The sequence below is a fragment of the Talpa europaea genome (genome assembly GCF_964194135.1).
Source record: "Talpa europaea genome assembly, chromosome: 13".
Lineage (NCBI taxonomy): Eukaryota > Metazoa > Chordata > Mammalia > Eulipotyphla > Talpidae > Talpa > Talpa europaea.
This window is the reverse complement of record NC_140080.1, coordinates 42,203,536-42,220,607: the sequence shown is the minus strand read 5'-3', so window position 1 is coordinate 42,220,607 and position 17,072 is coordinate 42,203,536. Positions and strand designations below refer to the sequence as shown.

At 48.2% G+C, this 17,072-nt stretch overlaps 1 protein-coding gene across 1 annotated transcript in view; it reads left to right on the top strand.

Annotated features, from left to right (window-relative positions):
• Positions 1-10,610, top strand: part of PDE6A (phosphodiesterase 6A) — a gene marked incomplete at both ends in the record, with an annotated part of 101,261 nt that extends 90,651 nt beyond the window's left edge. Inside the window, 5 exons of the mRNA XM_084252418.1 lie at positions 2,428-2,491; positions 2,754-2,828; positions 5,563-5,646; positions 7,973-8,120; positions 10,531-10,610. Of these exons, the coding sequence (XP_084108544.1) occupies positions 2,428-2,491; positions 2,754-2,828; positions 5,563-5,646; positions 7,973-8,120; positions 10,531-10,610 (451 nt within the window). The remainder of the gene's footprint in view (positions 1-2,427; positions 2,492-2,753; positions 2,829-5,562; positions 5,647-7,972; positions 8,121-10,530) is intronic.
• Positions 10,611-17,072: the final 6,462 nt, after the last annotated feature.

Here is a 17,072-nt window from a genome sequence, read left to right as displayed (position 1 = left end):
CCCAAAGCCTGCCTGGTACCTCTGCCCAGTGTGGCATGAAGGCAGTGGAGTGCCTGGCTTCTGGGCATGCAGCTGTGGATTTTCCAAGGCCCTGTCCTCCACCCCATTCAGTGCACTCACACTATCTCTGTCTATAAAACAGAGGAGAGTAAACACCAGTGCTCTCCTGAAGTCACACCCGCACACTTATGGTGTGGACACTGGCAGGGAACAGGAGCCCTTGGCTCTGAATGAACAGCTAAGCTTTCATTTGCTTAATCCATTTGACAGTGAGCATACAAGATGTAACAAGCATCCTGCACTTACTCTGAAGTTATGATAAAGCATAAAGATGTTACTAAGAAACACATGCAGTTTTGAAACTTATTTACTAAAGGATCATGTGAATTGTTGTGTGTTTACTTAATTTTTTAAAAAGATTTATTCATTTATGCATACAAGAGCTGGGGTACAGGCCAGAGGTGCAGAGGGTGAAAGGATTCACCAGAGACAGAGTAGGGAGCAGAACAGGCAGATTGACTGAAATACACTGCTGAGGGGAGCAGTGGTTGAGATAGGAGAGGTTTTGTTGCGCCATGTGGGTTGCTCCCTGGTGGGCCGGGTATCAAACTTGTGCTGCAGAGGCTGCAGACTGACTCATAGTGAGTTGCTTAACCCCTTGCGCCACCCCCTGTTTACTTAATTTTTAAACATGCCTATATTTTATGAGTAACTCTTAAAGGCCTCCAGACCAGCTTATGGAACCAATGTCTGATACAGCTTGCTAAATTGTAAAATCATGCAAGGAGCAAGGCAGCCTCAGAGACCCGGCCTTACCCACTGTCCTCTGCCTTGGGTCTTGCCAAGTCTTGCTAGCCCTGGGCACTCCCAGCAGCCATGGTCAGGCCCTCCGGTCAGGCCCTCTGTGATCTCCTCCTTCCTTCCTCCCTCCCCTGCCTGCTCATCCTACCTTCCTGCAGCACAGCCCCGAAGAGGTCAGGACCGGGCCCTAACCTACATGCACTCTCTCTCAGCTGCCTATTTGATCCAATCTATGTGCCCCAGCATGGAATTTAACGTCTACCCCAAGTGGCCCTGGACTTCCATCCCAGACATTCAAGCCATGGCGCCCTGTCTCTTAAAACCTCAAATTCCCTTTCTTGTGCCAATTCTTGGTCCATGTTCCTTTCTGTCTTTCATTGCACCTACTTATGTAATCACACCTGACTTACTTCTCAATTACTATAAAGCTCCTTGAAGAGTTTATCTCTTAATCTTTTCTTTCCCCTATAGTTGCTCTACTTCTTTTTATTTACTTGTTTGTTTATTTATTGATGGAAAGTTGGCTTACATCATTGTATTTATTTTTGGAGTTATAGGCGCAAACCTCTACAGATATATTTCCCACACCATCCCCACCCACAAGGTCCCCCATTTCCTCTACTTCTTTTTTTTGTTTGTTTTTAAAGATTTATTTATTTATTTATGCATGCAAGGACTGGGGTATGGGCCAGAGGTGCAGGGGGTGAGAGGATTCACCAGAGACAGAGTGGGGAGCAGAACAGGCAAATCGACCAAAATACACTGCTGAGGGGAGCAGCAGGCCAGACAGGAGAGGTCTGCTGCGCCATGTGGGTCACCTCCCTGGCCGGGGATCGAACTCATGCTATAGCGGCTGCAGACAGCTTCATAGGTTGTATCTTAACCCCTTGCACCACCAGGGAGGCCCCAGATCCTCTACTTCTTAATCCAGGCTTCCCCATAGTGACCGAGGTCATACTTCTCCCTACACCAAGCATTTTGATGTTATGGAAGTGATGTTACCCCCAATGGGGCAACAAGCCATTCTTGGGGGGGAGTGAGACATCTTGGATATTACAATGGCCTGTGACCTTCCAAACAGATCAGCAGCATGTCTGTGGTATAGAATTTCCTGGTGGGCTGACTATAGAAAGTTGCCTAAAAGGCTTTTTGGTAGTGGAGTGAGAGGATGGGAAGGTTGACAAACATTATTCTACTCTAGACAGAAGAAAAGAACTCTGCAGACATGATGAGACTGAAGTGAAATTAATGTTTATAAATTATAATCAAATGTCTAGAGCAATATGTGGCACATAATAAAAATCCAGAACATGTTCATAATAATCACCAATATTTCTTGTGCATCTTCTCGGGCCATGCGAAGATATTTACACCACTATCTCATTTAATTTGCACCCACACTGTGAGGGAAGACCTGTTATTACACAAACAAGGAAACCGACACTTCAGTTTCAATTGTCCAATATCAACCTCCTGGAAGGATTTCAGTCTCTGTCTCACTTCAAAGCCTGACCTCCAGATGCAGTGGGAAGTGAACCCTCCGTGCCACAGGGTGCCGAGAAGGGAGAGAGGTGGAGTTAAGCCACAGTCAGTGACTCTGCACCATGACAGTGTCCTTGTCCACAGGGCCATGATGATGACTGCCTGTGATCTCTCAGCCATCACCAAGCCCTGGGAGGTGCAGAGCAAGGTAAGCGAACGCCCCTGGTGACACTGGAGGGGGTCCTGATCTTGGTGACAGATGCTGACATGACTGGGATTCTCCCAGTTCAGAGTCAGCTCGCCTTTGCTCCATCCTCTGCCAAGACAGGGACCCCTCTTTAGGGCCTCCCACACCATGACAACAAATGGGGTAGAGGGAGGTTAAGTTTTTGCTGAGCTGGAACCCAAGGTGGGTAGGAAGATTGTGGACTAGGACTTGACTCTGGGGGGATGGGGGTTGCCTGTTGCAGGTGGCTCAGCTGGTTGCTGCTGAATTCTGGGAGCAAGGTGACCTGGAGCGCACGGTGCTACAACAGAACCCCATTGTGAGTAGTGAGAAGACATGGGCCTGATGTGGGCATGTGCTATCTCAGCCTGATGGAGAGCTGTGCCCCTAACAGATATGTGTGACCTGACACAGAGCTGACCTTTTCCTGTGGTTCTCAAAGTGTGGTCTCTGGACCACTCTCAGCCTTATTACTTGAGAACATATGAGAACAAATTCACAGGCCCCAACCTAGACATACCTAAGCAGAAACCCAGCAACATGTGCCTTTCCTGAATATAAGTCCTCCTAAAGTTTGAGGCCCTGCTTTCATATACGTGTCCTTAGCTCACTTAGCTAAGTGAATTGAAAAATGGCATTGATTTCCCTTTAGTTTCAATAGCCTAGAAGGCCATCTCTCCTGGCCTTGTTCCTAGAGCACAGAGTGCGCAAGTGGAAAACCTATTGATGTTGACATTCAACACTCAGCCAGTTCCCCACATGACACTACTTAAGAGAGGTCACCAATTCCCCAAGCCAAGGTGGGGCTAGGCCAGAGGGGTAAAAGGGAGAGAACTTTCTGGAGCAGAATCATGGATATATGGATGGGTTAAACTTGAGTTTGCAAAGATGAGGTGTAGGCAGGGGCCAAGGAAGAGTGGAGGACTGTGAAGGGCAAGCAAGTCTAACTTGAACAGCAAGGGCCTGCAGATTTGTATCTTTTTTCTTTTTTTGACACTTTTAAGTGTAGATGATGGGGTTCAGATGCTAGGGTCCAGTATATGAGTGGGGTCCTTGGGTTTCCTCTGAGAAAAGTTTCTGCAGTTTCCCATTCAGCAACACGAGGTGAGTTTACTACAGCAAAGGCACTTGCATAAACACAAAAAGGCAAAGCCTGCAGGTTTATTAGGAAAAAGACAAAGGAAAAAGTGCCAGCTGCAGAGACTCAGGTGGGCAGTGTTGGGACACAGTCTGCATTTGGCCAGGGCTGGAGTTGTTTGTAAATAGTGTCCTTTTGGAGAGTTCATTCCTTTGTGGAATTTCATCTGTTGTGGAATCTATCACTTCTAAGGTCTGGTTGGGTTAATCTGTAAGGACTGGTGTTTCTTTTTAACAGTCAACAATTCTTCATGTCCCCAGCTCCACTCTGCGCCCACAGGTCTTTCCTAGCCAGGTTAATAACTCGTTAATTATTTCTATGCCCGCCTCTAGTTTCTGGCCTTGTGAAACTTCCATCCTAAATTTTCTACTCTAAGCTTCCACCATAGATAATACTTAAAGTACGCCATGTGCCACACAGCCAGGTTCAAAATATATAGTCTTGCACCCTTGTTTTATTAACCCCTTCTCCCTCAGCCATGCATTTTTCAGTGTTGGTAGCTGAAGTATTAGAAAGTCCCCAACATCATTTCTCCCATAAATACACTAGTATGTCTAAGAGCTAGTAACTCAAAACATACACAACCACAATGCCATTGTCACACTCACAAAATTACTAATAATTCTTTACCTCTAATTCCCAATCTCAGTTTATTTTCCCTGATTGAGTAATAAAAATAAGTCAGTTGATTTGTTCAAATCAGGATCCAATCAAGGACCCAGGTCCCTTTGGTTATGAAAGTGTGTAAAGGTGGGGGTATACAGTTTGGGGGTTCTTCATCCATGCGCTCACAATTGACAGATCTGGCTCAATCTCAAGGTTCAACAACAGGGTTTTTATACAAAGGGAGATTGGAGGAAAGGAAAATGTTCTTAAGGCCATCCATGGCCACTGTCCTACTCCTGATAGTGTTCCCAGTGTCCAGTAGTTCAAACCCAAAGCTGCTCAGGCAAGATGGCCTCAGATAAGAACCTGGAGCTGGGGCGCATGGGTAAGCAGTGGGACAGTCACAGGTGTACTGAGGTCACCCCCCCCCCCCCCCCGCAGTGTCCCTACAGCTTAAGTCTGTCTCCTCCTGAAGCGGAAGTCAAGTCTCCTTCTGAAGCTTCTTCTAAACTGAGTCAAACCTTCTCGACGGAAGCCTTCCCAAAAGGAGCCAGGCTCTCTTCTCAAGCTGGCTCCAAGCCTTCCCGAGCAACTCCTCTCCAATCAGTGGGAGCTCAGATCTGTTTGATCCATTTCTTTTTCCTTTTCTTTTGTTCTTTTTGATCCATTTTCAAAACCAGCTCAGGATTCAAAACCTAAATGCCAGTAGTGCGTCCAACCTGCCCCGTGCCTTCTCACACTGGAGACGGGCAGGTGAACCTTGCTGTATCTGGATGGCTGGCCAGGTTCAAACCTGATCCATGTGTTTCCAAAACTGTCACGGGTTTCTTTTTTCTTTTTTCCTAAACCCAAGCAGGGCTATGCCAGGCTCGGCTGCTAAAGTCGGTTACCATGGCGCAGTCCCCGCTGCTGCTGCTGCTGCTCAGCTGAGGGCCCCCCACCTTCAGAAAACCAGGAGCCACAAGGTCTATTACAGTTACTGTAGCTCTGTCAATCTGTGGCAGTCTCCTCCTCCTCCTCTCTTTTTAATCCCCATGCCACTTATTTGTTGAAGGTGGTAGGTATTTTGTTGTGGATTTGGTTAATTGCCCCTCGAGGTGGTGTCATTTAACATCTCCTTCTCTGCCAGTATTTCCTGCAAGCTGCTAGTCAGGTTTGGACCTGTGATGAGTTTCAGGTTATCTTTTTTTTTTTTTAAAGTGACAGTGTTTCCCAGGTACAGTGGGTCTCTCTTTGTCACACACACCGGGGGTGGGAGGGGGGGCGTGGAGAGAGCCCAGAGCAGTGAACTTCCTCTTCCCCCATGCAGCCCATGATGGACAGAAACAAGGCAGATGAGCTCCCCAAGCTTCAGGTCGGTTTCATAGACTTCGTCTGCACCTTCGTGTACAAGGTAGGCCCTTTGCTTCCTCAGGCCCAACAAGCTGACTTCGATGACATCAGGAATGAGACCCCTGGAAGTGACCTGTGGGTCACTTCAACTTTACAAAGCTCTTCTCGTCACCAATGGCTACTGCTGCCCAGACGGCCGTACAGTGTCTGGGGTGATTGCACACGCAGGGCAGGGCCTGGAGGGTCTCACCCCCCCATTGCTCAGTAAACAGCTACGGACAAACAGCAAAGCGTGGTTTCAACAGGGAAGAAAGTATGAAGACTTTTGCCTCCTAGCTTCCCTGATGGGTACAAACGTGCTCTAGTATCCCAACCCCACTCAAAAGAGAATCTGAAATTTCTCTTCAAGCTCTTGCTTAAAGTTAGAACCCCACCACTCCTCAATCCATCCATGGATTTGTTCTTTTGATTTTGGCCATGATACATGTGAGCAGAGATGAGGGATGAGAAAAGACAGGGCCAGGGTACCTGGCATCGGTCATGAGACAGGATTGAGTGTGGCTTCTGAGCCCTGGCCTGGCGCTCTCTCTGCAGTGCCAGCTGAAGCCTCCTGCTGGGAAGGAGAGCAAGGCTCCCAGAGGGACAAGTGTGTCTCAGTAAGATACGGACTAGCGGGGGTCCCTGGAGCCACAGGGCAGGGGCCACTGGTCCCCACTATCATAAGAAGTTATACTGAACAAGACTGTGGCTAAGCACCCAACTTGGCTCACAACAACCCAGTGTGGCAGGGTCATATGCCCTCACTGCTAGGCTGACACCAACTCTGGGGGGGCCTGCCCAAGGTCACACAGCCAGCAGCAGGGCCTGGGTGGGAAGCCAGGTCCTTCTTACCTCAGGCAAATCCATTCCATTATTTGCATCTCAGTGTTTTTTTTTTTTTTTTTTAAGATTTACTTATTTATGCATACAAGTACTGGGGTACAGGCCAGAGGTGTGGGGGTGGGGTGAGAGGATTCACCAGAGACAGAGTGGGGAACAGAACAGGTGTATTGACTGAAATACACTGCTGAGGGGAGCAGCAGGTGAGGCAGGAGAGGTCTGCTGCCCCGTGTGGGTAGTGCGAATAGCTTCATAGGTTGTGTCTTAACCCCTTATGCCACCAGGGAGGCCCTGCATCTCGGTTTCTTCACCTAAAAATCTCAGAGTAATGAATCTTGTTTTCTTACCTCGTAGGAATTTCTGCAGATCAAAGGAGATAGTTTTGTTATAGAGCAACCCCGATATTAAACGGGTTCCTGGCTGTGGGTCCTCACCCGCGCGCTTTAAAGAGACTTATGAATACTCTACTACAGACACACACAAAAGGGTTAATAAAAGGTTTATTTACAAGAGAAAAAGAAAATAAGGAAAAGGTACAACTCAGGGAGAAAATAGGGAAATAAAGTCTTTAATGCGTCCTACCCGATCCGACGACCTGGAAACCCAAAGTCACTCTCAGAGCTGACCGGACACTGCAAGCTGGCCGCGAGCCCAAAATGGAGAGCCCCCAAAGCCCACGTGTCTGCCTTTTGTATCCACCTGGCTGCTTAACCCCACCCTCAGGTCCCAGCCACCTTCCCTTTGGTGGTGATGGGATTTGGAGTTCCCAGTGTCTTTGGCTTTGACCTGGGGTGGGGGTGGAGTCCACAAAGCCTATATGGAATTTGCTTTGGGACATCCTTTTCCCCCTAACAGTTTCATGAATATAAAACAAAGGCATTTTTTTTTCCCCCCAAGTTAAGAGACCTTAAAAATCCTCTCCATAATATCTTCATTTCACTCAGCCTCCCTGGGCCCAGACCCTTGCTAATCCAGGCCACCCAGCGACCAAGAAGATAGGCCCCTGCCTCTCCAAGTTCACAGCCCCTGGGGGAGGCAGGCACTGGGGAGTCTTTACTGTGGAGAGACACGTGGGCTAGGGGCTTCTGGCTTCAGAGCTTCTGATAGGGAACTTGACTTACCGAGGAAGTGACATTTTCGTGGAGGCTGCAGGGCAAAGAGGGGAAGCTAGACGTTTCCAACAAAGGGAAGAAAGAGTGTGTATTCTTCCCATAGAGGGAAGACACCCTCCAGGAACTGCAAGTCCAGGGTTCAAAGGGTGAAGGAGGAGGGCTCAGGAGCGATTTGAAAGCCAAATGAAGGAGTTTGCATTTCATCTTGAAAGGGAGCCACAGCAGGATTTTAAGCAGGAGGGGGATGGGCCCTTGCTGACAGGCTTGACAGCATCAGCCAGCTCTGCGGGACTGGAAGCTGAGCCTGCGTGTGCCCAAGGCAGCTCATTCCCACCCGACCTCCCCTTGAGCCCAGACCCTGGGCCTTGGCCCTGGCTCCAGCATTCTCTCTTCCAGGAATTCTCCCGCTTCCATGAGGAGATCACTCCCATGCTGGACGGGATCACCAACAACCGCAAGGAGTGGAAGGCGCTGGCAGACGAGTATGACGAGAGGATGAAGACGCTGGAGGAGGAAAAGCAGAAACAGCAGGCAGCCAAGCAAGGTCTACAGAAGGGGAGTGGGGAAGCCCCTATCCGCCCCTACTGAGTGCCTGGCTTGGCCTCAGGGCTGCACAGGTGGTCTCATTCAGTCTTCCCCATGATCACCCGTTATCACTCAGTTATCACTCCAGTTCTACTTATGGGGGTGCTGGGGCTCACAGAAGTGACATGTCATGGCCAAGTCCTTACTGCTTGGAAGGAATTAATAGAGGCCAAAATTCCAGACTTGTGTCTGGTGTTTGCATCCTACCTATACCACAATGAGTCTCCGTATTATATGAGCACGTGAGTTTGTTCTCATACCACCAGTAACCGGGGGCTCACTTCCTTACATGACAGCCGCGCTCATCCTGTTACGGGGCAGCCCCGATATTGAACGGGTTGCCTGGCTGTGGGTCCTCACCCGCGCGCTTAAAAGGGACTTATGAATACTCCACTGCAGGCACACACGAAAGGTTAATAAAAGGTTTATTTACAAGGGAAGGGCAAATGAGGAAATGTACAGCTCAGGGAGAAAAGTGGGAGATAAAGTCTGAAATGCGTCCTACCCGTTCCGCTGACCTGGAATCCCAATGGCAGGCTGAGAGCTGCGAGATTCCAATGGCAGGCTGAGAGCTGGCGGAGAGCCAAGAGCCGTGAAGCCAAGAGCCCCCTAAGGTCCATGTGTCTGGTTTTATACCAAAACCTGGCAGCTTAACTCCGCCCTCAGGTCCCAGCAACCCTCCCTTTGGTGATGATGGGATTTGTCATTTCCAGTGTCTTGATGGCTTTGGCCTGGGGTGGGGGTGGAGTCCACAAAGCCTGTATGGAATCAGCTCAGGACATCCTTTCCCCCTAACAGTCCCATTATATTGGAAAGTCTTTGTTTGAACTGAATAGTTTTCCTTGTTAAACCTCCACCAAGTGACCATAGTCCCGCCTTCAGGAATCAGTAGGATTTTTTGGTTTGTTTCATCTTCTTCTCCATTGACAGCATGCACCGTCTCTCCCAAACAATTTTTTTTTGCTGCTTGTGCGGCTCTGGTTCCTTCACAGTCCCTGCTCCACCCTAACTGTCCTCTGCACACCAGCCCCCTCCACATGGTCCTTAACACACACACAGCCAGGCCTCCAATTCTGCTCTGCTCTTGCAGCACAGGGGGTGATTCTCAGCTGGCAGTTGCAGATGTGGGGCCACCATTTATGGTTTTGCAAGTTGTGCTTTGTGCAATTCTAGGAGGTACCCCATATATTATAGTCATCGTAGATTGTGTCACTCATTGTTACAATTTTCTGGAAAATGTCCCGAGGAAGAAGCATCTTTTTCTAATTTACTCAAACTGTCATTGGGGCTAGTGGCAGGTCTCTGTAAATCTACGGCCTACAGCTAAATTTCATTTGTTCTCTTTTTTTTTTAAATGGGCAAGATTTATTTATTTATTTTTAAATATTTATTTATTTATGCATACAAGAGCTGGGGGACAGGCCAGAGGTGTGGGGGTGAGAGGATTCACCAGAGACAGAGCGGGGAACAGAACAGGCAGACTGACTGAAATACACTGCTGAGGGGAGCAGCGGGTGAGTCAGGAGAGGTCTGCTGTGCCATGTGGGCTGCCCCTCGGCTGGCCAGGGATCAAATCCATGCTGCAGAGGCTGCGGACTGCTTCACAGGTTTCGCCTTAACCTCGTGCGCCACCAGGGAGGCCCAAGATTTATTTATTTTTGCATACAAGAGCTGGGGCACAGGCCAGAGATGTGGGGTCGTGGGGGAGAGATATGTGAGAGGATTCACCAGAGACAGAGCAGGGAACAGAACAGGAGAACAGGCAGACTGACCAAAACAACACTACTGAGGGGAGCAGCGAGCGAGTCAGGAGAGGTCTGCTGCACCATGTGGGCCTCACCCCGGCCGGCCAGGGTATTGAACCCGTGCTGCGGAGGCTGCGAACCGCCCCACAGTGCGGTGCTCAATCCCCTGCACCACCAGGGAGGCCTGTTTTGTTTTTTTCTTTTTAAATGCACAATATCGCAATATTTCAGATTAAAAAAAAATCTATATTTCCAACATTTGTTTATAAAAAAAATCAAGGTCCCACCACACCAGCCTGCAAATGTGCATTACAAATAGTTGGAGTTGAGTGGCAACTTCTCCCTTTAGAAGAATTAAGGCCCTCTCCAGTTTGCCACAGTCTCTACCACTCTGTTGTCTCCCAGACATTGGTGTCAACTGTTGGTTGCTGTTTACCATCTGATTGTGCTATTTTTCTTAGTGTAAAGAAATCTTCTTACTTTCTCATTCTCCTTCACTTGACTTGCCTTCTACACGTTTGGTTATCTGTTGGCCTCTGAAAGCCCCTGAGTTTGCAATTCTTGGTCCACTGCCGGGTGGACAGACACCTCTTACTTAGCGTGTTCGTTCCTGTTCCACTGCAGTAACCTCCGGGAACCAGTCTGGTGGGAGCCCTGGTCCAGTAGGGGGCACTCCTGCATCCAAGTCCTGCTGCATCCAGTAGCCTGGATGGGGTTTTCTGAGCAGAATAGCACCAGCCTTCATGGGAAGAGATACCCAAGCCAGTGGAGAACCACACACTTCTTCAGAAGCAAATGAGTTATAGAATGAAAAGCTACAGGAGAAGGGAGCTTGCCTCTTACCTAGTGGCTTCGAACTTGTAGCCTCAAGAACTTTTTATTGAGCTAAAATCAACATTCTAACTTTCATAGACATCAAATAAACATTTAATCAATGCCAGCTTCATCGGCTTGTTCAGAATCATTTTTGTTGTTTTAATGTTTTATTATAAAAAAATTTTCCATCATTCTCAAAAGTAGAAAATTCTATCAGGAATCCCCAACTACCCACTGCCCAGATTACAATATCAAGATCTTACCTCATTTGCTTTATCCATCCTTTTACATTTTTTCACTTTTTTCTTAGCTGAAGCACTTAAAAGCACACTCAGACATATCATTTTGCTCTTCCATTTCTCATCTTTAAAGAAATAACCACATCATTGTCACATGTGACAAACATGTCTCATAGTTGGTTTGCCTGAATCAGATGCAAACAAGTTTCACACTTTTAGCTGTGTGTTTAAGCCTCCTGAATCTACAGCAGTGCTCCCTCTTTATCTTTGCTCGTGACCTTGGGGAAGCAGGATCATCGTCCTGCATACTGGATTTATATATTTGCTTAGAGGGCCTGGAACTTGTTCCTCTGTCCCCTGTTCTCCCATGTGTGGATGTTCATGCTAGAACTTCTCTTCTTCCCGAATGGAATGCTATGCAGAAGCCAATATATGATTAAAAAACTGCTTCAAAGAGAAGGATTACGTCATCTCCACAGTTCGTAAACCATGGATTTAGTCTAAGCTCCCTTTGTATATAAATGAGGACCCTGAAGGAACAGCAGCAAGGGCACAGCCTGCACCAAGTTCATGGGACAGTTCCTTGGCTTCCCTCCAGGAACAGATGCCCAAGATCATGGAGAACACAGTGCCCATGGCACTCATGCCCTGCCTTCCACCGTGGACCACTCACAGCTCCTGGCCCACATGCTCATATCTGCAGATCACGGTACCAGCAGGGGGCTGTGTCTGAGCCCCTCATTTCTGAACTCCCAGGACTCCCTGTCCGTCCTAAAACAGGCAGTCTCAGAACGGTAGGTTTTTAAGCAGAGGCCTGCCTGGAAGCACATCACGTGCAGTGGTTAAGTGGCAGAGAAAAGGAGAAAAAAAATCCCACCCAGGAACATGCCAGCATTGGTGCAACCGGGGCTGCTCCTGCCACTATTTCTGAGTCCCTGGGCAGGTCCCACTCTGGCTAATCCTCAGCCTCCCTCATCAGTCCTTGCCATCTTCTCACAGAGCTACAGCGGCACCAGGTGAGGCCGTGCGTGAGGATTACACTTGATGTTGATTAACACTTAATGGCCAGAGTGTCCCTCAGCAGGCATGATGTTAGGGCCTACAATGTCCCGGGCACTGTGCACCGTCTGCTATCATCCTCACAGCAATCCTATGAGTAGAACCTGCTTCTAGCCCCACCGATGGCACAAGGAGGAGACTAAGAGACATTACGAAACCTACCCAGACACCCAGCTGGTAAGAGGTGGAGCAGGGCCAAAAAGCCAGACACAAGACTCCCCATGTGTAACCTTTTCCCCAGCACCATCTTCCTCTGATACCAGTTTTTTGAGAGCATAAAGGACCTCTGAGTTTATCTAAGCAAGTGATCTTGTTTCACAGTCAGGGACACTGGGGGTCAGACGGGGCTTGGTCAAGTTTGCATGGGGCATAAGTGACAGAGATGGATCTCAAAGCAGGCCTCCAGTTCTCACACCACTGATGGCAACTTGGAAGGGGCCATTCCTGGGACTGGCTGGGCTCCCTCCTGAGCTGTGTGTAGTCATCAGGATTCCTAGGTTAATGAGGCTGGGCACCCTGCAGGGAAGGATGTAGTCCTGCTCTCCGGATTGCCAGCTCCTAAAGGGGCAGCAGATACTGAGCTATCAGTCACCCAAGTTACATCTAGAAGGACCAATTCATGCCAGAAATCCCTGCTGCTAAATGGATACATCCCCCTTCATCTGAGAAGGAAAAATTATGTCCTCTTCCAATTGAAGGAATCCAAATAGTTTCCAGATTGAGAAAATAAATCACCTGAACAATGAGAACTATGTAGATAATAAGCAATTTGAATATAGTTTGCTTTATGTAACTTCACCAATGTTTCAGCCCTTTGGGAGCACAGGGCTTCCCGACACTGAAAGTGCTTACAAATAAAGTTAAAGCAGCTTTGCAGCAATAAAGGCTAAACCCAAGGGTGCTCGCTGAAGAAAAAAAGGACATTGTCCAAGACGAATGTCTGAGAAGATGCCATTTCGCACTGGGAGTGAGCAAAGGAAAATGTTTCAAATTCACACAAATAGGGCACACAACCCAATCTGCCCCATCTCCTCTAACTAGACAGTTTGGTAGTGGTGCCCGTTGGTGTTTTTGTCCAAAACCATGCCACAGTATTTCTTTTAGTACATTTATTGGATGTGCTTATGTGGGAAATTTGATATACCAAAGCCAGGAGTCCTCATTCAGAAAGCGGCACTGGTGCTTACAAGTCATGGCAAAAAGCTGCGAAAAGAGCATTATGCAAGGCTTGTTCTGAACCACAGAAAATGCAGCGAGAACAAGAGATGCGAGCTCAGAGAATTTTGGAGGGGGGGGTGGGATAGGGGAGAGCACGCACCTTGACCTTGATCAAGGTCACACTGGAATGAGAAGCCTTTTCCATATAATGGCCAGAGTGCCCCTCAATGAGCACATAGGACCAATAAAAACACACCCGGGCAGGGCTGTAGGTGATATTTTCTTTTTAATCTCCATAGTGTATTTGTTAAGTTTATTTATAAGCCGATCACTTCACTATTTACAGTACATGAGCATAGAGATTCTACAGTTTTTGTGATGTAAACAATATCTCCACGGGGGAGTTTGAGAAAAGAAGCCAGTTTTGAAGTATTTACAGACGTTAAAATAGAACTTTATACTCACGGAATAATAATACATAGAGCAATTTGGTTAAATTATCTATGAAACTATAGAATCTGACAATGTACAAATACAGGAAAACATTTTCTCATTTAGAAGGTAAGACAGAGAAATCACATCAGAAATAAAACAGGGACGATGACAACCACAATAATTAAAAGCAAAGAAGGCTTTTTTCTTGCCTCTGACGGATAAAGTATTCATATAAATAAGGACACAACCCAACAAAATGGAAAAAATATATAAAAATCCTCTACCAATTAAAAAAAATAGCAAAACTAAAAACTCGATTCTCAATCATTAGCAGTGTCCTTTAAAAAAATTAAAATTTAGCTTTCTATTATAAATAACAAAGCAGATGTGTCCCTCTGTGTAGGTGAAATTCTTGCACCTTTCTCAAGAAATGCATCAATGTAATTCCACACGTACACACGCAGACAGACGTGCACGTGCACAAGTTCACGTGTACACACACACACACACACACACACACACACACACACGGCCTTGCACTCACACACCCCAGGCTGTAGTTACCTTGTTGAGCTTCCTAATAAATAATGCCCCCTACAGTAGTACCCCTGGGGATGCCCAAACCTCACAAGTTTAGCCATTCCCTGGTTTGACCCTGTCACAGAGCTGGGGAAAGCCCTGGCTTCCTATTGCTCAGAATTCTCCAGGCTTCATGGTCACACCAAGAGAAAAGGATTTGAGTTCAAGATTTGGAAATGCTGGAAGGGACCGTAGGGACCATCTTGCCCAGTCAATTAAGGCTAGCTACAGATACTGTCTCTTAGAAACCTGGGATGGGAGAGAGATCCCGCACTGGTTCACACCAGCAGCTGCCTCCGGAGAAGCGGGTGCTCCAAGCCATTGCCAACACCGAGGGAGGTGGAGCAGGTGGGTGTGAACTTCCTGGGCATTGCACAAGCCACACTTCTGGAGGGCCATCTTCCCTAGGAACCATCTGGAAATCCAAGCGGTCCACTTCCCTGATCACCCGACCATGCACCCCTTGAGATTTCCAACCCGTTTCCTTTGGAATCAGAACATCCCTCAAGAAACCAAGTTGGGGCTAGTTTATGACTTTTTATTCCTAACACAAAAACACTTGACAGGTATTTAAAATACAAAATACAGTAACAAAAACAAACGAAAAGCAACAACAAACCTGTTTGGCTTTTCAGTGGACCATATCAAAGGCCACGGACCCCCGCACAGAACCCTCACACTCTACCTCTGTCCTCGACCCGAGGGTTCGGTGCGGGCTGCCTAGCAGAGGCTCACTTAACAAGGGCAGCCGCTAGGCTGCCGGTATTGCAGTTATAGTGAAACCCTCCTGGGCACCTGGGCGCAGGGTCCACTCCTGTCTCCTCTGCCTCGGGATGGCTAGTGCGTTTCTCGGTCTGCATGAGAGTCTACTACATGGGTGCTTCCAGAATCTTCTGACTGGCATTACAGTGGATTCTAACCCTATGGACAGTTTGCTCCCGCCATTACGTTTCATTCCCAAAGGTGGTGTTGGACAGTAAGTGGCCCAAAGGATTTGCCCTCCATCTGGGTAGCTGGTGGATAGTCTTTGGCCACTAGGTGGCGACCAGACGTTAATAAGGCAAAGAGCTGAGGTCGGAGCAGACCGGTCCCTTCAAGTCACATGACAGCAAGGCTGACAAAGTGGAAAAGGAGGCTTTATTAGGCTTCCTTGGAGGATCCTTTGACAACAAAACAAAAAACAAAACAAACAAACAAAAACGCAGTACAGAGGGGGTTCTAGCTATATGAACCTCCTGGAGGCGCTGCTGCACAGCCGGGGACCACCACCCACAAAACTCTATCCAGGCGGCCGGTGGCTGGGCAGCTTCCAGGTGTGCAAGGCAGTCTGAGGAAACCAAGTATCTGAACATGCGCTCCCCAAACTTGATGCCCCAGTGCTCAACCATTAAAGAAACAAGCAACAAAAGCTGCCCTAAATATATGCAGTGTGATCCGTGCCTCCTGCTGCCCCATATGTTTTACAATCATTTGAAAGAAATGTGTGGCAAGTGCCTAAGTTAAGCTGTTTTGAAAAAACAAGTGTATTGCTAGTATTGTCTGAGAGCGAGAGAAACAGCCGAGTGGTCAAAACATTCGAATTAAAAGCTGTTCGGTGGGGACGACAAGGCTAATGTCACCGCCACCAGGCCAGGTTCACTTTTCCCCTTCCCTACTGGAAACTATGGCTTGGATGTGTCCTGGGGGCTGGCTCAGGGTGGGGTGCAGCCAGGACGGTGGGGGGGGAGGGGGCGTTATCACATCGCAGAGAAGGCCCACCCCCCCACACAGCCGGGCATGGCCAGAGGAAGGATTCCCGCTCTCTCTCGTGGGTTAGGATGCAATCTGAGCCTGGCAGGGCTGAAGGGGGCATCCACATTCATCCCATCCAATACCCTCACATGCTAGATGAGGAAACAGAGGCCCCAGATCACAGAGCAAGTGAGAAACACAGGGTTTCTCACTCGAAGATGGCTTTTAGTGAAATGACTTGCTCACAAACTCATTCCAATCAATTGGCTGTCATTTTCTTTCTTTTTTTTCTTCCCCCCACAAAGATAAGTACCAAGATCCAACTCACCTCTCCCTGTTTCTAGGGCCTCCAACAACGAGGCCAGTACAGGCATGATCTCAGGGCTGTTACCGAGGAAGGCATCTCTGCCCTGCCCTCCCCACAACACCCCCTCCCTCAGCCACTGGGTGGGGCGGGGGGGGGGTGGATCCTCACACAGCCTATTTGCCAGTGTAGAAACAGAGGCTGAAGGGGTATTATTCTCTCAGTCAGCCTCTGTCTCCTTCTGGCATGTCCTGCAGTCAGCTTCTGGGGGGGGGGGGGGTCTCCCACCACACATCTGTTTTAAGCCAGTGGCATCTCTCTGCATATGGTTTCCCAGTTCCCCTTCCACTTACCCTGTACCTCTGGACTCGGCAACCAGTCCTGGAGTCCATCTGTGTGTGTGCAAACACCTCAGGGACTTGGGGAGCCCTCTTCTTTGGCCAATGAAACCATTAGGTTCACTTTATTTGCTACTGTGTACCCCGCTTCTTTCATCCTATCTGACACTGGAATATGGGGTTCCCCCAAACTGAGGGCAACTGCTAAATCTCAGATGCTAAGAAAAATACTGAAGTTTTGACATCACGAGTCAGATCAAGAAACCCTTTAGGCTGGATCCTAACCCACAGTCAGGGCAGCCTCTCAGGCTGCAGGCTCAGCTGTGGTTCTAACTGCACCCAAAGCCTGAGACGGGGTTGCAAGCTGTCCATGCAGATGAACACGCTGTCAAGCCCTCCCTGTCCCTTCCACTTGGCCCCTGCGCAGTGGCTCGACATGCACACGGCATTATGCCTGGAAGAAACTGCTCTCAAAACATCAACAAACATAGGCTTTAGGCGATGAAA